Source organism: Nicotiana attenuata, unplaced genomic scaffold (assembly GCF_001879085.1).
Source record: "Nicotiana attenuata strain UT unplaced genomic scaffold, NIATTr2, whole genome shotgun sequence".
Taxonomy (NCBI): Eukaryota; Viridiplantae; Streptophyta; class Magnoliopsida; order Solanales; family Solanaceae; genus Nicotiana; species Nicotiana attenuata.
In genome coordinates, this window is record NW_017670374.1 from 743,415 (window position 1) to 766,054 (window position 22,640).

General features: G+C 35.5%; 1 protein-coding gene across 1 annotated transcript; it reads left to right on the top strand.

The window, feature by feature from the left end:
- The first annotated feature begins 2,111 nt into the window (after nucleotides 1–2,111).
- LOC109238558 (putative clathrin assembly protein At2g01600) lies at nucleotides 2,112–12,167 on the top strand. The gene is made up of 15 exons (XM_019405039.1): nucleotides 2,112–2,322; nucleotides 2,497–2,566; nucleotides 3,315–3,412; nucleotides 6,475–6,613; nucleotides 6,711–6,838; nucleotides 8,901–8,993; nucleotides 9,132–9,182; nucleotides 9,496–9,561; nucleotides 9,671–9,736; nucleotides 9,862–9,942; nucleotides 10,029–10,109; nucleotides 10,274–10,459; nucleotides 10,572–10,647; nucleotides 10,757–10,875; nucleotides 11,461–12,167. The coding sequence occupies exons 1-15, from the start codon at nucleotides 2,233–2,235 to the stop codon at nucleotides 11,803–11,805; spliced, it is 1,689 nt and encodes a 562-aa protein (XP_019260584.1). The 5' UTR covers nucleotides 2,112–2,232; the 3' UTR covers nucleotides 11,806–12,167.
- Nucleotides 12,168–22,640: the final 10,473 nt, after the last annotated feature.

Sequence of the window (22,640 nt, forward strand, 5' to 3'; positions counted from 1 at the left end):
CCACTCAGCAGTCCTTAAACTCCAAATTTCATCCCGTTAGCCATCCGAAATCACCCCGAGGCCCTCGGGACCTCAACCAAAAATACAAACATGATCCAATACCTTATTCAAACTTGCTCCAATCATTAAAACACCTCAAACAACACTAAAACCATCGTTTCTCATCGAATTCAAGCCTAAGTTTTTCAAAAACTTCCGAAATACGCATTCGATCAAAAATCCAACCAAATCACCTCCGAATGACCTGAAATTTTGCACACACATCCCAAATCACCTAACGAAGCTACTGCAACTCTCGGAATTCCATTCCGACCCTCGAATCAAAATCTCACCTACCAACCGGAATTCGCCAAAATACTAACTTTGCCAATTCAAGCCTAATTCTACTCCGGACCTCCAAAATCACTTTTGATTACACTCCTAAGTCACAAATCATCGCCCGAAGCTAACCAAATCATCGGAATTCATATCCGAGCCCTCTAACTCAATAGTCAACATCCGGTTGACTTTTCCATTACAAGCCTTCCTTAAAGAGACTAAATGTCTCATTTTCTACCAAAACCAAACCGATTCGACTCTAACTTACCAAATGCCGATAATGAAACATGAAGAAGCAATAAATGGGGAAAACGGGGCGGTAATACATGAGACGACGGGTCGGGTCGTCCCAACGAAAGTTCGCTACGAAATTTTGTGTTTCGTCACTAAAAGTATGTGGTTCATGCATTTAAAGACGAATTATATTTTTTGTCATAAAAATTGAACAATTAATGACGAATTTTGTGTTGTATCTAAATAATTTCGTAGCTAAATATTATAATTGTTGTTTTTTCGGCCATCTAGGTTTGTTTAAGTATGTTTTCGACCATCTAGATTTGTTTAAATAGTAGAGCTTTGAAGACCTTATTATACGAAAGATATACGAAATAAGCAATCAATTATATGTATATAGATGAATAAATTCGAAATATATACGTGTATACTACAAAAAAATAGATGAAAAAATACGTAAAAAGAAAAAAAAAGGTTTATGAAAAATAGGATTTGCATGCTTGATATCTTCCCCGTATTGGGAAGACAAGAATTAAATGCGTGAGAGAGAAATATTCAAACCTTTACTGTAAGGACATTTTCGATATAAAGTTTGGTCAGAAACTCTAATTTGGGTGTAAATTTACTTTAATAACCCCATTTAGATCATTGTGGCAAAAAATGATGTGACCCAAAGGAATTTTCTATATTAATTATGCATGGAAGACATAGGCACTAGCCTACCCTGCCTCCAAACTCAAATGCTCATATTGCTAAAAGTGGTTGTCATTAAATAATGTATTAATTATTTAGTATTCTAATACAGCCTAAAAAAACTAGGTGATCTGTCTAAAGACCGTCTAGAATCTCATTACGTTTGCCCCTTCCTTTCCAGCAATAAAAAACAATTAATGCTATATAATAATCTCCAACATGTCTTAACTTATTTAATAAAACATTTAAAGTAAATTAAACCTTTTATCTTTGCTTACTTGTTAATATAGACTTATCGATTCTTCTTAATATGCTATATAGGCTCGCCTTTTTAAAGCCTTCACCGGGTAGTATTATTTTTTTCCCCGCAAGCATCCTTGTTATCTCAACTTCATCCTCCCTTTTTTTTATATCATTTTTAAAAATTTAATTAGATGAATATTTAAATTAGAGTACACAATACTTTGTTCATGACTAAAAATAGGTATAAGTATTCAAACTAAATAAATGTAAAATAATTTTTAACAAGTACGTAGTCTTTCATTTCATGATTTAGACGAGATTTATGAGAAAAAAATTAATTAAACGCTGATATTTTGTAGTCAGTCTTGTACCACAAAAGGAGTGTTGCATTTTAACTATGATAAATAGTATAATTAGCCTCAATTAATATTGGTTGATTGATTTATTCAAACATTTATATACTTGATTCTTGTGAAACAAAACTTTAAACAATTGTTTTAAGGTTGACAATACATAAAATTTATTTACATAAAAAAATGGAGACAAAAAAAAAACAAAATTAAAAAAAAAAATTAAAAGCGGGGTCCATTGGACGAAAAAGTAAAAAGGAAATGATTCACAAGGCGAAGGCCAAATTGGAAAGAGGCTAAAGTGCCATCAAGCGAAAGAGAAGCAAAGAATAGTAACCTCCCATTTGGCCTCTGAAGAAACCACCGATTCTCAAGCGAAATTGTAGAGAGAGAAATGGGTACGCTTCAAAGTTGGAGGAAAGCCTATGGAGCTCTCAAAGACCACACAAAAGTTGGCCTTGCCCATGTTAATAGCGATTTCAAGGTCCTAAATTTTCTCTCTTATCTTTTTTTTTTTTTTTAATATTAATTTCTGTGGGTATTTTTATGAAGGCTGAATCTTGGATCGTAGCAGTAAGATCACTCTATGCCACTATGCGCTTTACCAGAAAATTAATTACACGCAATTTTTTTATGTTGATTTTTTGGGTGATTATAGGATGTGGATGTGGCGATCGTTAAGGCTACGAATCATGTTGAGTGCCCACCAAAAGACAGACATCTTAGAAGTGAGTCTTCTTTTAATTACTCTTTATTAACAGATCCGGTACCAAAATATGAGATTTTTCTTTGATGGGTCTAAAATTTGAGAAATTTGATTTTTGGGGTTTTCATATTTCTGAGTAATATTGTGTTTTTGGGTACTTGGGTTTAACCTTTTGATCTATGCATTTAGTAACTTCTAATACTTCTTATTTGTATATGTATAAGATGATTTAACTGGAGTAACGTGGTCAGAGGATTCATACAGCCGACCCCAACTTGTTTGGGACCGATTTGTACTTGCAGTTGTAGTTGTAGTTGTAGTAGTAGTAGTAGTTGTTGTTGTTGTTGTTGTTTGGGTACTTGAATTTCTTGCTTTTACAGAGATCATTGTTTGCCTGACTTGGGTTTCTTTGTTTTTGGTCGTAAGATGGTGTTTTTGAACTTAAATATCAGTTTTTGGGGTAATTATGTGAACCAGAGGTGGATCCAGGATCTCGCTTTATGGGTTTGGGATTCTAGGAGAATGTCTCAAGTGTTAGTAACGGGGTTCTGAATTCAATATTCATATGTATTTAGTGGATTTCTTGACACATATACAAAGGTTCAGGCCAAAGTTACTTGGTTATGTTGCACTCTATATCCGTCTCTGTTAATGTCAAATCCGAATTAGTTGATAGGGATTTTACTTGTAAATATTTGTTTGGTTTGGATTGGTACTGTAAGAATGTGTAAAGATGTTGGGGATAACAATGTGTTTTTTGGTTCTGGCAGAGATTTTGGTTTATACTTCAGCGATGCGGCCTCGTGCTGATGTTGCCTACTGCATACATGCACTTGCGAGGCGATTGGCAAAGACACATAATTGGACGGTATGGAGTTTGACACAAACACAATTAGTTTAATTGACAAATCATGTACTTGAGTGTCTTCTCGTGGATTTGTTTTCTCTATGGAGGGCACTTTTATTAATGCTTTGATCTGAATGATTATATTTTATAAGTGTGGCTCTGCTTATTGGGATTTTAGAGTGTAAAATGGAGTTCCCAAGACTTAGCTTTGCTTTTGAGAATGTGTATTACAATTCTATGCCTTTAAGTTTATGTTGTTCTTAGTACCATTGCAATATATGTTCCCCCTTCCCCTTTTGCACCTATGGCTGTATAACTTGCTAGCTATAGGGAAAAGTACACCAGTTCAATGTGTATCACAGGCATTTGAGTGAATTAAAGTAGCCAAGAATAGGTCTTCACTTAGTCAAGGCTCTAGTTTTAGGTGGTGTCTTGGAAATTGTCAGCATTGGTCAGAACATGCTTCTATGAGAGAAGGGGAGCCTTCCGTAACTGGTAAAGTTGGTGCCATGTGACCAGAAGGTCACGGGTTCGAGCCGTGGAAGCAGCCTCTTGCAGAAATGCAGGGTAAGACTGCGTACGATAGACCCTTGTGGTCAGGCCCTTCCCCGGACCCCCCGCATAGCGGGAGCTTAGTGCACCGACCCCCCGCATAGCGGGAGCTTAGTGCCACCGGGCTGCTCTTTTATGCTTCTATGAGAATCTTGCTGAAGGTTGTGGTTATTTGATTGTCTGAGGTATAAGTTCTAGCAAAATAAAGAAACCTGTTTTTTGTCATGAGAATCATTTGAAGGAAGCTGGGAGCGATATTGGTATGTTAGTTCTTTTATTATATCTGAAGATATGAAATATAACTGCAGCTTACGGAACTGGACTTGAAAGTATGGCTGCAATAATTGTTTAAAAATTATTAGGCTGAATACATACGGGTATACCTAAAGTTGCCACGATTTTTCATTTAGACACCTTAACTATGCCTTGTTCCAATTTAACACTTGTAGTAGGCCCAAAGTGTGTCAAGAAGACACATTTGCACTGGGTTGTAAATACCTCAAGCTCATGTTTGCAAGCGCTCCTTACATGGAGTAACTAGTCAATTAAAGCACTTCAGTGTGTAAGATGAACCTAAGAAGAAGTATGAAAAGTTGTACCCAAAGGTGTGACCTAGTGGTCAATGAAGCGGGTTGAAAACCTGAGATCTCAGGTTCAAATCCCAACGGAAACAAAAAACACTAGGTGATTCTTCCCATCTGTCCAAGCATTGGTGGATAGAGTTACCTGGTACCTGTTGCTGGTGGGAGGTAGCATGTATCCCGTGGAATTAGTCGAGGTGCATGCAAGCTGGCTTGGACACCACGGTTATAAAAGAAAAGAAGTATAGAAAGCTGTCTAAAATAGGTGTGGAAATGACCTGTTCCAAGTGTAATCATGATTTAATTGGCTAATTATTCCATGCCAGGAACGCTTGCAATCACGCGCTTGAGGTATTTCCAAGCCAATGCAAATGTGTCTGATTGGTACACTTTGGGCCTACTACAGGTATTCAATCGGAACAAGGCCTAGTTGAGGTGTGTAATGAAAAATCATGGTAACTTTAGGCGTCTACGTATATATGCGGTCCAATTATTGGCTAGTGAATACTGTGGATATGAAACTCTGGAAGGATTTAAGTGTAATATGTACCTTAGTGAATATTGTTGTGTGAATTCTGCCATGCAAAGAGAGAATATTGTTAAGGTTACTTATCAAAATATGTCGTTCATTATGGTTCGTGTCTTCATAGGTCAAACAGTTACCTATTCATTTTTCAATTTTTTTTGACAAGCTTGAGAATGTCCATTACTGTTCTTTGGTGTTGGTTTCCCTTCATGAATCATGATATACATCATTTTGTTTTCTTTCTTCTCCCTGTTTGTTGCTCAACATTTTCTTGTTCAGTCTGTAACGGATAATGAACTTATTGATCAGGGAGGTGCACAGACATGCAGATCCAAAAAAGTTAAAGAAGATCGGAAGAGCAACAAAATAAATATTTTGCAAACTGTAGATCTGCACAAGTTTAATTTATTTGTCTGCTCGTGCTTCCACATTAAGGAGTCTTAGTCTCTTAGACAACTGAGATTCACTCTTCCCACATTAGTTAGGTTTGGTTGTTGACATTACTCATGCACTGCATGCCTGTTGCATTCAGCCTTAACATGCATATTCCAACATGCTTTTTTCCGTGAACTACAGACCCCTTGCTTGATGTTGTGTTCTTCGATTGACTTATTATTACATAAGGGTTGGAGCTAATGCTAGATATGACTTTCTATCCGAAGCCACCTGTTTTGAATTAGGAATGTAAGCTTGCAGTCAACATTTTGAGCAGCAACCATCATTCACAAAGTTGTGTATCCTTAAAAGGAGTTGAAATTTATTAAATTTGTGGATGAGACCTTTGTGTCTTCAATATTTTTGCCATACAAAGGACAATTCTATTTTACTACTCCGTTAGTTCAATGACGGGAGTTTTTTATGAGAGGAAAAAGGTGGAGGGAGGAGGTAAGTTGTCTAGATTCGACGACGTCCTGTATACAATTTCCATTTTAGCGGGTATAATCTTTATGAAATTGCAAGGTGGAAGTGGTAAAAAGTGCACCTTAATATTTGGTTGTTCTTATGAGAGACATCCTTTTTTGATAAGGTTATTCCTTTTAAATGAGACATGTTATCCTCCAGACTGCTGCAGATAACGATGAGCTTCACATGTTGCAATTCTTTGAGGACTTTGACATAGATGTACTTTAGGTTTTAGTAGTTATAAGTTCTGGTTTTTCTGCAAGCAGCCAAACATATCGTGGACAGTAATCTCAACTTCCTTTACTGTAGCGATGAGATAGGGTAATTAAGTGGGATAGACATCAAAATAGAAGAGGTGGAAAAGGAGGCACATTGTACAAATTTCTTTATAATTAGGCAACAAAGACTTCTATTGTTTATGATGACCTCTCTTTTATGGTTTACTATTTTCTGATATAGTTTACACTTAAATTGCTCAACCAATCTGACATGTAATGTTTGCAACTTACTCTAAAATATAGGTAGCACTGAAGACATTGATAGTAATCCACAGAACATTGAGGGAAGGTGATCCAACATTTAGAGAGGAACTACTGAATTTCCATCAAAGAGGGCGCATTCTCCAAATGTCCAATTTCAAGGATGATTCAAGCCCAATTGGTTGGTAAAATTACCTTAGTTGTTCTTCTGAGCTTCTGTTTACCTTTAGATTCCGTCAAGTTCAACAAGAATTATTCTATCTTTTCTGTCCCTCCAGCTTGGGACTGCTCAGCATGGGTACGAACATATGCACTCTTTCTGGAAGAACGCCTTGAATGCTTTAGGGTTATGAAGTATGATATTGAAGGAGAGCGCCTTCCTAAACCTGCCCAAGGGCAAGAAAAGGTTAGCATAATACTGTTAAAATGTCTGCTTACTATTCTGCATACTTCAAAAAGTAGTCTTCTTCTTTTGTGAAGAAAATTGAATGATTTTAGCCTACTAGAACTAAAGTCATTTTTCATTTTATGTTTCTTTCCATGAATAAATCATGTGGTCCACACCATTGGGCACTTCAGTGTCTGAAACATTGTGGAGAAGGTGCTTTCTCTATCCATCGGCTATTTTCTTTCCCTTCTTTCTTGCACTAAATTGAGGTTCTGTGAACATGCCCCAATACTCTTATATGCTGTTCGACCTCGGGTGCGGGTACTGGATATGGGTGCGGTTCTAGAGACCCGATTCTTCATCACATAAATTTTAGGATTCGGGGGTATGAATCCAAGTGCGGATACGGGTGCTGGGATATGGCCAGTAAATGTATATTGCTACATTCATAAGTATACATTTCGATTAATATAGAGTTATATGACATAAAACCAAAAATTAAACCAAATATCCAATCAATCTATACCAAAACCAAAAATGAAACCAAATATCCAATCAATCTACACTTTTTGGTCATAGAAGCAGATAGCAGTTGTTAAAGATAAATGCATAGACAATTTAATCTAATTGTGTGAGGAAAGCGCAGTAGGGAAACTATCAGTTGTGTTAGATTTCATAGACTTTTTGCGATGATTGTATGAGATGTCCCCTAGAAACTTCTGTCACTCTGTAATTTTTTTTTGCAGTACCTCCATGGTACTTCAATAAAATTACTTACTTTATCCACACGAAAAAAGGATGTAGTCGAAGCAGCCAAGGTAAGCTGACCAATCCAGTGTGGATCCCACACCCACATCCAAATCGTGTTTAACCGTGTGGTAGGGATTTTGAAGGGTCCGAGCAACATAGCCAATACCAGATTCACAGTTTCTTTCAGATAACTTGCATATCATTAGTTACTATGTAAAGATGATTAACAGTAGAGCAGGATCCTCCTTAATTTTTCTTACCTTTTCTGTACACGTATGATTCTTGTGAATATATTAACTAGAAAAAGGTTTACAAGGCGTTGGAAAAGCTGGTAGCTTTTGTTCCTGAGTTACTGCTTCTCTATGTTGTGTTGACATGACATAAGGCAAATGAAGGACAAGGGACTTGCCATTCACCCAACAAATTGAAGAGAGAAAAAAAGAAGAAGAAAGAAGAGTATCATGATAGTCCAGAGACACCAACTTATGTGTGGGCATTTAGTAGATTAAGCATATAAAATGCAACAGTTTGTATTTGAAGCAAATGTGCTCGGGTGAAATCAAAATGTAAGCAGACTTAGAGTAACTTGTAAATATAAACCTATCAAAAAAGAAGTAACTTGTTAGCTATAATCATAGAAGTACAATAAGCAATGCAAAAAGAAAACAATAATGTGTCAGTTGTTTTCTGTACTAATATAATTAGTGTGATAATTGAGGCTTTTTACAGACGCCTTATGATGAATTTGATACAATATTATTGTATTCAGAACTGGGAAAGAAGATTGTTTTACAGTATGGAACTATGGATGATTTACAACTTATTAGTGCGTTCATAAAAATACCCTTTCGTTCTAATAGAAAAGAAAGCTTCTCGTACTTGCAAGAAAATCCGGCAGAAATTGGTTTATTTGGTATAACACTTAAAAGAGGACGATTGAAGAGCCAGACTTAATTTATTTTCCCACACATTAGGAGAAAGATTAGGGCTTTGGTCTTTTGTATACATTTGAAATATCTTCTATATCAGTATTGGACTATCACGTGTATTGCAAATTTCTCCGTACTAGTTATATATAGGAAGTATAACTCAATGAGTGATTAACATTTGGCAGGCTAGCAGCACGCCGTACGGCCGTAGTGTCATTTTCAATTTCTGTCACAAGCATGCTAAATAACCAAAATAAACTGTTCTACTGGAACACGGATACTGCTCTTCTACCGGCTGCTTAGACACTTTCTCTAAGTTTGGCGGATTGAATGAGCTTTTTGGTCTGTTGCTTCTTTAGTCAGTATAATGTAATTTCCAATTTCATTTACTTTTTGAGCAGGGATACAGCAAAACAAGGGAGTTGCCCAGTGAGGAACTTTTGGAGCAGTTGCCTGCTTTGCAGCAGTTGTTGTATCGTCTTATTGGATGTCGGGTATATTTTGAAGCTTGATAAATTCTGTTTTTTGTTGCAATCCCTTTGTCTTTTGGACGACATTCCTACTCGGATTTCTGAGAGTTCTGTATTTTATCTATTCGGGGCATAAATTTATAACTCTTTCTGACATTACAGCCTGAGGGAGCAGCAGTTGGAAATTATGTGATTCAATACGCCCTTGCCCTGGTATGCTTATTTATTTTGGCTGCCTGTCTTCAGTTGATTGATATTTATGCTTGTCAAATAAAGTTGATTGATATATATTAATTAAACACCAAAAGTGTGGCCTATCGGTCAATGAAGTCGGTGAAAACTGTGGGACAGTACATGTTGGTTGTCCAACCTTTTCCAGTGCTTTCTTATTTTATTGAAATGGTGGAAGTATAAATGTAATGCTTCTGCTCACTACGCCTTTGTGCAGCTGACAACCTCATATCAATTTATAGACTTCACAATTGTATGAATGATGGTGTAAAGATTTACTCATTTTCCATTTCAGGTCCTCAAGGAGAGCTTCAAAATCTATTGTGCTATAAATGATGGAATAATTAATCTTATTGACAAGGTGCATTTGACTTTAGCTTTTTTCTGCAACATGACCTCATCAAAATGTTGCTCGTTACGTTCATATCTGTTTCATCTTTTGACATTATTTTCTACTGATTTTAATTCAGTTTTTTGACATGCCAAGACATGAAGCTATTAAGGCCCTTGATATCTACAAAAGAGCTGGCCAGCAGGTGAATACACTGACGAACTTGATAGAATATTTCTACTCTATAGTTTCATTTCTTACTAGTCTCTCACCATGCGAACGTCTCCCTGGGTTTATGGTATTATCTGTAAGTTTATTATCTTGTTTTAGGCCATGAGCCTCTCCGACTTTTACGAGGTTTGCAAAGGCTTGGAACTTGCCAGGAACTTTCAGTTTCCTGTGTTGAGAGAGGTAATCATACTACTTAGCTTATGTATTGATTCATTTGCCTTCAAATTTTGTGGGCCATCAGCTTGACATACTATTCTGATTTTCAGCCTCCTCAGTCCTTCCTTGTGACCATGGAAGAGTATATAAAAGAAGCACCCCGCATAGTCTCTGTCCCAATAGAAACTCTGGTAATACGTTTATCTTATACACATTTACTCCAAACAAATTATATGCCAGCTTATGTTGTTCCTTTCTGTAGTGCCGATCTGTATTTTCCTTTATATATCTGTATAAGCAAGCATACACAGGTCCGATATCATGATAGAATACTAACATGATTAACTATTATTAGGAATATCCTGAGAGGCTTATGTTGACCTATAAACAAGAGGATGAACCTTCAGCTTCTGAAGATGCTGAAGAATCAGCTAACGAAACTAAACCTCCGCCTTCAGACGATACTATTGTTTCAACCACTGAGGCTCCTGCCCCGCCAGTGCAGCCGCCTCCAAGCAGCTTGGAAACTGATGATTTACTGGTGAAGTCAGCTAATCCTATTGAATTTGTTGTTGTTTATCTGGAACTCGAGGTATATTCTTTTTGGATTTCTTTTTTCAGCCTTTCGTTACTAGTATTTTTGGTTGTTTCAGGGGCTAAATACACCAACTGGTTATGCATCAGCAATCGAGGAAAGCAATGCTTTGGCTTTAGCAATAGTACCATCTGGTAATTATTTTATTTCACCACTAATATGTTGAGCTCTTCTCTTCGTAAGTAATGGTGCTTGGGCAAATTACGGTGTTGGTTTATTTGAATGAACTATTAATACTTGCAGGGACAACACCGTTTGACGCAAACCCAGCTCAGCCAAAAGATTTTGATCCTACTGGATGGGAACTTGCCCTGGTCACTACTCCTAGCAGCGACTTATCTGTAGCTCAGGAGAGACAATTGGTAAGCCCTCTGAATCCATTTTTAAAAGATATAGTGTTTAAGTGGCTTTTCTTTGCATCTGCTTTTGCAAATGCATCTGAGGACAAACATGTAAAAACATTGATGGTAGTGTAACCTTGCAGTGCCCGGAGTCTTGGAGTTGACACTCAAATCTATATTAATATAAATATGTTGTCCATAAGTGACACTCGCATGCTTATAGCCTGTTTGGACTAGCTTCTAATATCTGCATATTTTGAGCATTGCTTTTTCCAAAAAGTACTTTTGGTGAAAATCAGTTTGTGTTTGGCTAATCAATTTGAAAAGCACTTTTGAGCGACAATTAGTGTTTGGCCAAGCTTTTAAAAAGTGCTTCTAAGTGTATTTTTCTCAAAAGTGCTTTTCAAAAAAGTGCTTCTGGGTAGAAGTTACTTTTTTCTGCTTCTTAGAAACTGCTTTTGGTTCTTCTCAAAAGCACCTTTTTTCCTTAAAAAAGCTTGGCCAAACAGGCTATTAATACTAATATCATCTCCTTATCTTATATCTACTTTGTGAAATCAAGTAAGTATCTTCCTTAACATATGTTTTTCTAAAACGTTTTAACAGGCTGGTGGATTGGACTCCCTCACGCTCAATAGTTTGTATGATGAAGGAGCATATAGAGCATCTCAACAACCAGTATATGGACAACCAGCCCCTAATCCATTCGAAGTTGCTGATCCATTTGCCATGTCTAGTACCATGCCTCCCCTTCCATCCGTGCAAATGGCTATGGCGCCTCAGCATCAAATGAATCCTTTTGGACCATTCCAACCTGCCTATCCACAGCCCCAAAATCCAATGATGAATCCCCACAATCCTTTTGGCGATGCAGGGTTCAGCGCATTTCCTGCTAATAATGTTGCTCATCCACAAACAACCAATCCTTTCGGGAGCACTGGCCTGATATAGCAGACTTGACAGTTCGGTGCATTGCCTGTCAATCCTTTTGAGACCACTAGCCTGCTGTATTAAAAGTTGCACATACACGAGATGTAGCAGAATTGGCATAGTTGATTTTTGTAGTGAATCTGCGGTTGTGTAAATTGTTCACGTGAAATATAGTTTTTCAGCTTGACCTATATGTTTGCTTTAAGATGTAAAGATGGTTATAAATGGAGATTCAACTTTTGTCTGTCGATTGAAATCATTCCCGCGATGTTATGGACTTATAGATGATAAGTACTCTTACTGATTGTTTATGGAAAGATAGTACCAATAGACAAATGTTAAACTGTTTATTCAGTGTGGGAATCATAAGAAATTTTTTAGAAGGTTTCGCTGTACCAGTAGACAAATTTATAATTGCCTCTCTGTTGGTTAAACCATTGTGGGAACATTTCTGGTGAACGTGAAGAGAAGTTTGTATTCACCATGTCTGTATGCAATTTTTACAAGTTGAGCAAGCTAAGATACTAGGTATTTCGTACCATTGTTTTAGGGTTAGTCTGGTAGTTTTTCTTGTCTTAGATTGTTAGTAGTTCATGTTGTTTTCTTATTATCTTTCGCTTGGGTTTTAGTATTCTGTTGTTGTTACAATTTGTTGCTATTATTTTCTTTTGCTATTATTTTTCTGGCCCTCTTTGTTGATATTACTTGTTTCTACTGTTTTTTTTTTCATAGTCGAGGGTCTATCAGAAACACCCTCTCTACCTTCCCAGGGTAGGGGTAAGGTTTGTATATACACCACCCTCTCCAAACTCCTCTCGTGGTATGTCACTGGATTGTTGTTGTTAAGATATTGAGTAAATTTTCAAGAGTTTGCCTTAAGTGTGTCAATAGATATTTAAAAACCGACCGGACCGCACTGAATCGATTTTCAGGTTTATTTTAATAAAATCGTTGGTTTTAATATAAATCTAGTACCGATAATTAGGATAGGTTTTTTATTTTATGAAAATAAACTGAAAAACTACAGAACCGTACCTAATATGTCTACATGTGAAAAATATATTTATCTATTAAGTTTAAAAATAATAAAGCATTAAATTTTTCCTTGGGCTTTGGAATTATAAAACGATTACAAGCCAACAAGTAATTAAACTCAAAATCCTAATTCCCAAACCTATTATGCTACTCCTATTGAAACTAAATTATTTTCAACATATTCACTAGCAAGATACAAGGTATTCTAGCGATTATGATTGAATATGTTTCCTTTCGTATGATTTTAGATTTATCTTTTTGAATATTTAATCTTCTATAGACTTTATTCTTGAGTCCCAACATGGTTTATCTTTGCTTAGTTTCTTTTACACTGCTATAGAATAGTTGATGGATATATACTCTGGCCATCTTTCATGTTTTCTTAATTCATTATCTTTTAAACAGTAAAAGTGTCTAGAGAGTTTTTGAAGTCCTATACAAGTATGTAGGTTATTGCATTCTACTTCTACCAGTGAATTTTACATGACATAAAAAAAATAACCAAAAGTTAACCGAATCGTACCAATACCGACATGATTGGGACGATTTCGGAAAGTCTAATTTTGATTTTACATAATAGGATAAACCGAAAATTGCCATGGTGCAAATTTTATAAAATAACTGATCGAGCCGAACCATTGACACCCCTATTTGCCTAACGAGAAAAAGAAAAATGAAAAGATGCATGTATGTAGAAGAAAAGTAAAAGAGTTGTTATAGAAAATTAATGGAATTTTTACACCCTATAGAAAAGCTTAATACCCTATTTATTTTAAATAAATACCATTTTAAAAAATTATATTATATAGCTACCTTTTACCCTTTATAGCAAAATATTTAATTATGATTACATCCTATACTTAAGGCACCATATACGCTAATTAATATTTTTCTCTCTCCTTTTCAGATTTTCTCTCACATAATCACGATAAATTTCACAAACCACGTTCTCTCTCTCTCTCACTCTTTTTTCATACACTTTACTCTCTTCTCCCACAAAACCAGTTTCAGACTTCTTCTCCCACCTAAATTCGCTAGGTCTCCCCCATTATCACTCCCCAGTTAGTTTCTCTCTAAAATCGTGATTTTATTTTCTGCTACAAGTTCTGCGGTAAGTATTTAGCTTCTTAGATTTTGAGAAAAGTATTTAGCTTCTTCGATTTTGATAGAGATTTTTGTTTGCTTCTTAAACAATAACCATTGTTATTGTTTACTCAACAGATAACTATCGTTTTTCTCTCCAATGTCGGATTCGTCGTCACAAAAGATGGTAACCAGAGGTATACCCACCAAAATTCTCAATTTTGATGGGCCCTCTTTCTCGTTGCAAATAACTCAAGCGGAGTCGGAATTTGCAGGTGTATCAGCAACTACAGCTTCAGAGAGAAGAACTAAATTACACAATGACAAATCGAAAGAAGTCCAAGTTGAAAAATCCTTAAAAGAAACAAAAATTCCAGTTGCGAAAAAGAGGAAAAAACCTACGAATGATTCTTCATGTGTCAAGTTTAAGGAAGTTGATGCAAAAAAAAGCTCGGATACACGGCACGAAAAGGTAATTGTTATTGTATCAATATGCTTTCAAAGTTGTTCAACTGATTTAGGGGTATATTGATGTAGTCATATTTATTCATGTGATTTATATGTATGTTGATGTATTCGTATGTATTTAGTTGTATTCTTAAGTATTTAAACAATCCAGAACTCATTTGCACATTTACAATGTCATTCACTGAGTTGTGCTTACTTAGTTATTATATGTTGTATTTCCGTACTTATTACAGATTTCCTTGCATATTGTATGTAGATATTTACTGTTTTGTACTCAATGGTATGAATATGTATTTCAATATTTAACTGTATCTAGTTGTATTTATATGTATTCATAACACTTAATGACTTTATGTATTGATGATGAATATGAAACCTTTTTTAAATTCTTGTTTGTAACTGTTTTTGTCACGACACGGATTTTCCACCCTCGGGAGTCGTGATGGCACCTACTGATGAGAGCTAGGCAAGCCAACCCTTAACTACCTTTAGCATTAACCAATTTACTTCTTTTGACAATTATCAGTAATACCATGAAAACAACGAAATAAAGTAAATAAGCGGAAGTCTTAAATTAAAAAATCTGAACAACAATGCGGAAACTCAACATAAATCTCTACCCAAGAACTGGTGTCACATACTCACAAACTACTAAGAGTGCTAAATACAACCGTTTGAAAGAAAATATAACTGTTTGTCTCGAAATACATGAGATAACAGACTGAAATAAAAGATAGAAGAGACGCCGTGCCTGCGGACGCCTGCAAGGCTACCTCGGTGTCTCGCTGGACTGAAGGCTAACTCCCGCGCTACTGCAGCTACTGTCCAACACCTGGATCTGTGCAAAAGAGCACAGAGTGTAACATCAGCACAACCGACCCCACGTGCTGGTAAGTGTCTGGCCTAACCCCGGCGAGGTAGTGACGAGGCTAGTACCAGACTCCAGACAAATCTGTGCAGTTATATAATATATTGCAGAAAAATAAACAAGTAATGAGCAGTTATAAGAGAGGGGGGGTACATGCCTCGGGGAAACAGTTCAACTTGGCAGAAACTGAATTAAATACGAAGGAACAGTACAATGTCCAAAACAATATGATAGCACTACTGTTGCGGCGCGTAACCCGACCCGTACGTATAAATATAACTGCTGCAGCGTGCGACCTGATCCACTAATTATAATATACACCTGTTGCGGCGCGCAACCCGACCCAATACAATATATGTTGCGGCGTGCAACCCGACCCAATACAATATATGTTGCGGCGTGCAACCCGATCCAATATAACGTATGTTGCGGCGCGCAACCAGTTCCAAATATACATAGCTTACAGCAATCATAACCACAAATCCCGGCAGGGGGATTAATCATAAAATACTCTATCCCAGCAAGGGAACTCAACAGTACAAGTATACTCATCCCGGCAAGGGAGAACCAGCTATAACCAATCTCAATTCGAGTTTTAACATTTCTATTATCACCATTTCTAACTCATGATTAACTTCCACGAAAATAAGCTAAACCTGTGCTCAATATCACAAGTCTACTCACTATTTCATCCATAGTATTATTCAAGAACACAAAATGTCAATTTAAGACTCACGGTCATGCTCGACACCGACGTATAGATACTCGTCACCATGCCTATACGTCGTACTCCACAAGAAACACATAACAAATATGAGTCAACTCCTAATCCCTCAATCTAAGGTTAAACCGAACACTTACCTCAATGCTTTGAATTCAACTCAAGTCTCAATTATGGCTTTACCCCTCGATCCCACCACCAATCCGCTCGAATCTAGTCACAAGTTACTTAATTACATCAATAAACGCTAAATGAATCAATTTGAATGCATAAAATGAATTTCCCAAAGTTTTACCCAAAGCCCCCGGGGCCACGTGGTCAAAATCGAGGTTCGAACCAAAACCCGACTACCCATTCCCCCACGAACCCAAATATATGATTTGTTTTGAAATCGGACCTCAAATTGAGGTCCAAATCCCCAATTTTTAGAAAAACCTAGGTTCTACCCAAAACCCCCAATTTCTCCCATGAAAATCTTTGATTTTAAGTTGAAAACATGTTAAATGATGTTAATGATTGAAAGAAATGAGTAAAAATCAACTTACAATTGATTTGGAAGAAGGTTTGTTCTTGAAAAATCGCCCAAAGAAGTTTGTGTGTTGAAAGAATGTTGAAAATGGTTCAAAATTCGGCTAAGTGTAAAATATGCAGGTTGCAGATATGGGATTTGCGAACTGGGGTTCGTAATTGCGAACCCTGACCTGATGTGGGAATTGCGAAGGCAAGTTCGCATTTGCGAACACTGGGCAAAGGGAGGGACTTCGCATTTGCGACCAAAAGTGTCGCATTTGCGAAAGTCCCAGCATCGCATTTGCGACAGGCTCCACTTCGCATTTGCGTACCAGATGGTCACATTTGCGACCCAGCTGCAGGATCACCTATCTCGCATTTGCGATCACAGGCTCCCATTTGCGAGCTCGCATTTGCGAGACCTTCTTCGCAATTGCGAAGATTGCAGAACTGAAATGCCAGATTTTTCTCAAAGGTACAAAATGCACTCACGGCCTATCCAAAACTCAACCGAGCCGTCGGGGCTCCAAACCAAACATACACACAACCTCAAAAATATCCTACGGACTTATTCGTGCGATCAAATCGCTAATATAACATCATATACATCGAATTAAGCCTCAAAATCCATGATTTCTTCCAAGTTTCACAAAACATCAGATTTTCCATTTCAAGTCCGAAACACGTCAAACGACGTCTGTTTTCAACCAAACTTTACAGAAAGTTCTTAAACCATATATAAGACCTGTACCGGGCGCCGGAACCAAAATACGGGCCCGATACCATCACTTTCCAATCAGTTTTCATTTCCAATTTCCTTAAATATTTTCAGAAAACAATTTTACTCAAAAATTCATTTCTCGGGCTTGGGACCTCGGAATTCGATTCCGGGCATACGCCCCATATTTTCCTACGGACCCTCCGGGACCGTCAAAATACGGGTCCGGGTCCGTTTATCCAAAATGTTGACCGAAGTCAAATTTATTCATTTTAATATCAAAATTTAGCATTTTTTTCACAGAATCTCATATTTAAGCATTCCTGCTATGCGCCCGGACTGCGTACGCAAATCGAGGTAACCCTAAATGAGGTTTTCAAGGCCTCGGAAGTACAAAATGGGTAAGAAACAGGTGATGACCCTTTGGGTCGTCACAATTTTAATGTATTCTTTCAGGGATTGTGGGGTGCATGTCGCAGCATACGCAGAGTTTCTGAGCACCGTTGGTTTGGTTTCACAAATAAAATTTGATGCCAATTTACTATGTCAAAGATATGGTGCCCTCCTTTGGGACTATGCTATGCGGAAGATAGACGCTGACACCATAAGTGAGAGCGAAGCACCTTCAAAGATTCTTAGGCACATCACTGATTCTGATACGTCGGTTAAGATAATGTTAGAGTAGTCTTAGGTGAATGTAGTGTTCGATGGGAGTTTTTTGTGAATACTGTTTGTTTGGACAGTGTGTTGGTAAAGATGGTGTTAGTTCAAATTTTTTTTAATTTATTAACCGTATCAATAGTGTTTATATACTATCATTTCAAGCATCCAATCGATGCATTGACTGTTTTTGTGCTTCAACCTGTTGTTTTTTTAAGTATGTTTGCAACAGTTTGTATTGATATGTATGCAACATATTGTATTGATATGTATTCAACTTATTGTATCAGTCAGTATTCAACTTACTGTATTACTCTCTATCAAACTTATTGCATTCATAACAAGTCGACAGGTTGCATTTATATTATAATTTACCATATTGTATTGATATGTATAACAACATGATTTATTTATCTATATCCATTAAGTTGTATTTATATGTATTCAGCAGAGTATGTTCACATATTTTCAGCAGGTGTATTTAGACCTTCATATTTATATAATGTATTGCATTAATATGTATTCAGCTGTATTTTGAATACGTCTTATGTATATAACTGATTTTATTCATCTGTATTCATTTATATGCATATGTATTCAAGTCTATTTAGACCTTTGTACAATACATATTTAGACATCTATAAGTGTATAACATATTGTATTAATATGTATTCAGGTGTATTTGAATACATGTATTTAATATTCAGAAATCATATTCAATCTCTGATTTCCTATGATACAATCATATCCAATGTATATAACCGAGTGTAATCATATATATTCAATGATTGTATTCATCTATATTCAGATGTAATGAAGATATAATAGTCGTATTTTAACTACGAATTCAGATTTAATACACCAACTAAGTATATCCAAAATATATTCGAAATGAAACCGGTTCCAATAATAAATCGTTTTGCATTAATACAAGTCAGAATGTGAACTAATTTCTACGTGGAGCATTTCTACAAGTACGCTTATTATGTCCTTCCTTCCCACATATGCTACACGAATGTTGATTTTTCTTTTGCATCAATTCAATGAACGACTTATCACGCTTCTTCTTTGGTCTTCCCGGAGGTCTTTTCCATTTGGGTGGTATTACAACTTCATATGCTATATGTGTTGGTATATTCCATTCTTTCCGGTCCGGCAAAGGATACATGGGCACCTCATATTTCATTACAACAGACTTTGGTTTGTAATAATCAGAGCAATAATCTTCTGGCATTAGAAACTTGATCTTCAGGACAGCCCAAGCATGTGGGCACGGTAATTCGTCGACTTGGAACCGCCCACAACTGCATTTTCTCTCTAAGAGGCAAACGGTGCAATGTCTTCCTTCATCGTTCACCGTATGCAAATATTCAGTCGATGACACCACCTACGTTTGGATATATTATTGCATCTATATATATATATAGAGTAGTATACAACACAAATATATACATTGTTATACATTTAAACATGTCTGAATACACCTATACTTATAAGCATGCATTTTAATACAACAAATACATTTAATAAAAAACACTTAGAGCCATTGTATTCCACAAGAATACATGTATTATTAATACATATAAAATAAAAAAGAACAACAGTGAAGGGCAAGTAACCTTTCACAAATACAACTAAATACATATACATATAATTTGATTTTACATTCAATTCTTATGTACTAGCGTAATGCTCCACAACAATACATGTATTATTAATACATAATCAATAAAAAACGCACAATGGAGAGACTGAGAGGTAGGGAAAAAAAAGAGATACCTGTAATAGTTCCACGAACAACGGTGCCATTCTTGAGCTCAATGGAGACCGTCTCATTATTCAAATTCATTAGGAATCTGCACAGACATAAGTAAATTTAAATCCATAACTAGATTTAACGGAAAAAATAACTCCATGGAACAAAATTCATGTGATTTAGGGGTACATTGATGTAGTCATATGCAAAATCGAATTTCAACGTATTTCTGTATATAATTGTATCAATCTCGAGTTTTCTTGGTTGAAATTTGTTTTGTACGAACTGTAACAAAGGAACTGAAAAGAAAGAAGGGAGAATTGAGAATCCACGATTTGCTCTGTTTTTTGATACTTTCAGATGGAAAATCTTTAATGAAGCGAGAAATACAGATTATGGGTGATATAATTGTGTTAATTGAGTTATATTAGGAGACTATTTGCTAGATTGATTTCCTTTCCGTTTTAAATCAGTTGAAAGGTCCGTTTTTTAAGGAATATACGTTACCGTATTCAATGATACAACTCTTAAATACAGTTGAATACAACAACTGATTAGCTGGACTTCCATGATTCACGACTATTTTTCCTATTGTATTCATGAATACAGTAGTCTAAATACATCAAATACATCTTATAAAAACTCAAAACGTATCTACAGGACGTAATATAACAAATGATATCTATAGATAGCTAATTACCACTAAAAGATAGTGCTTTATGAAAATTTCTCAAAATTAATCACCAAAACTACAACTACTACTAGTACTACCAAAAAGCTTAAGAATAGGCAAAAGTAAGTACAGTACATTATTTGGTATCAACAAAAGGCCAACACATAATAATAATAGGATAAAAAGACCTTAGCCTAAACTAAAAATATGTGAAGATAACTATGGTTCTTAATCCTCTTGTTCATTTTCATTTCTCTACGATTGGCTGATAAAAAACAGACAAAAAAAAATTGCTAGCAGGGGCGGCCCTACCCTAAAGCAGGTAAAACAACCGTTTTAGGCTCCACATTTGTGGGGGCCCCATTTTCTGTTACACCTAATATATTATATACTCCATATATTTCAGTTTAGATGAAGTTGTTTGACTCGCCACATAGTTTAAGAAAAAAAAGACTTTTAAAACTTATGGTCTTAAAAGCTTAAGGGGTAAAAGGATTTGCAACTAGTATGATTTCTGCCAAGGAAATTGCATCTGAAATGAAAATCAAACCCGAACTTCGTAAAAAACGTGTGATATATAGAAAAAAATAATTTACCAAGAATATTGACATTGAAATCTCAAAATCTCTCGAAGAGTACTTTAGAGTTAATTGTTTTTTATACATAGTAGACAAGACTATTTTTTTCACTTCAAAATAGATTTGAACAATTCGAGGCATATGAAAATATATTTTGTTTTCTATTTAACGTAAAAAAACCGAGATCACTAGATGATTAAAATTTAGAAAAATACTGCCTTAATCTTGAGTGTTCCTTGAAGCATAATAATCAATCTGATATTGATGGTTTATATTTATTTTCTAAATTAAAAGTGTTAAGGAAAATAATACAATTAGAAGATAACAGTTCAATTGATATACTCAATCAAATAAAAAGATTTGATTCTTTTCCAAATGCCTATATTGCTTATAAAATAATGTTAATAATTCCTGTTACCGTTACTTCAGCAAAAAGATATTTTTCAAAATTAAAATTCATAAAATCTTAACTAAGCTCAATAATGTCCGAAGAGAGTTTAAATGGATTAACTATATTGTCAATTGAGAAAAAATTATTAGAAAAAGAATTGATTATAAAAAATTTATTAAAAACTTTGTATATAAAAAACTAGAAAAATGGACTTCAAACTAAAAAAAAAAAATTAAAAAAAAAATAAGACACCTCGTAAAATTTGACTTTTGGCCACAAAATTCGTTGGCTCGCCCCATATTGCTAGTCAAGTCTTGACTTTTTCAAAGGAGACCAAAATTGTTTTCTAAACAGGAATGTCACGCTTCTGCTCTTTCTTTTGTTCCCCTTTTCCTCATTTAGTTGTTTAATGACATCATTCTATGTTGATTTGAAGATGTCTCCATTAATTCCTCCGTCCACAATAAGTGACAAATTTATTTTTATCATGCTTATTAAGAAAATATTAAATTCTATACAAAAATACTTAATATGATTAAACTACCCTTAATTAAATATTTAATGTGAGGAGGAAGAAAATTTTTTAGGGATATGTACATAAGGTAATTTTGTAAAAACAAATTAAATTCTTTCTTTATTATATAAATGGACACTTATTTTGGACCAAAATAAAATTGCAAATTGGTCACTTATTGTGGACCGGAGGGAGTATAATATAATGCTTTTATATATTCACTTATCATACCAGTGTAATTCAATACAAATTGGAAGAAAATAATAGGAAAAATAATGGACTTCCTTTTTTTTTTTGCGTTATTATCACATCCAACTAACGGCATATTGTGATAAAGTCAAAAAATTAATTTTGTTAAAAAAAATTATTCCTATATAAATTAGTCAAAATTTTCTCAAAATTCTTTACCCGTAACCGGAAATTACTTTCTAAGCTGCCACACAGGATAATATTGTCAAATAAAAACTGCCACTTCGACAACAAAAGAAATATATATCCACGTCACAACCCACATATGAGGAAATTGGAGTCCGGAACCAAAATGTGGTTCTTTTAGACTCAAAGAATCAAAATGTGTAGAGAAAAAATCTGGCGACCAATTTATGTATAACATCTTTTAAAAGGACGCTATACCTTAACGACCGTTTGCCTAGTTAAGGATAATGCCCTTTTAAAAGATGCTATACATATAACGTTCTTTATTAAGACACTATAGATATAGCATCTTAATAAAGGACGCTATACATATATAAAGGTCGTCCCTTTCCCCTTCCCCACATAACAGAATGCCCCCCCCCCCCCCCCCAAAAAAAAATTAAAACTACAACAAGACGTACCCCTACCCCACTTTAACTCAAAAACCTACACGTACGTAGACCATC

Coding starts and splice junctions, on each gene's coding strand:
- LOC109238558 (XM_019405039.1), top strand. CDS start 2,233: ATGGGTACGCTTCAAAGTTGGAGGAAAGCCTATGGAGCTCTCAAAGAC. Junction 3,413..6,474: donor CAAAGACACATAATTGGACG/GTATGGAGTTTG, acceptor TCTAAAATATAG/GTAGCACTGAAGACATTGAT. Junction 10,110..10,273: donor CTGTCCCAATAGAAACTCTG/GTAATACGTTTA, acceptor AACTATTATTAG/GAATATCCTGAGAGGCTTAT.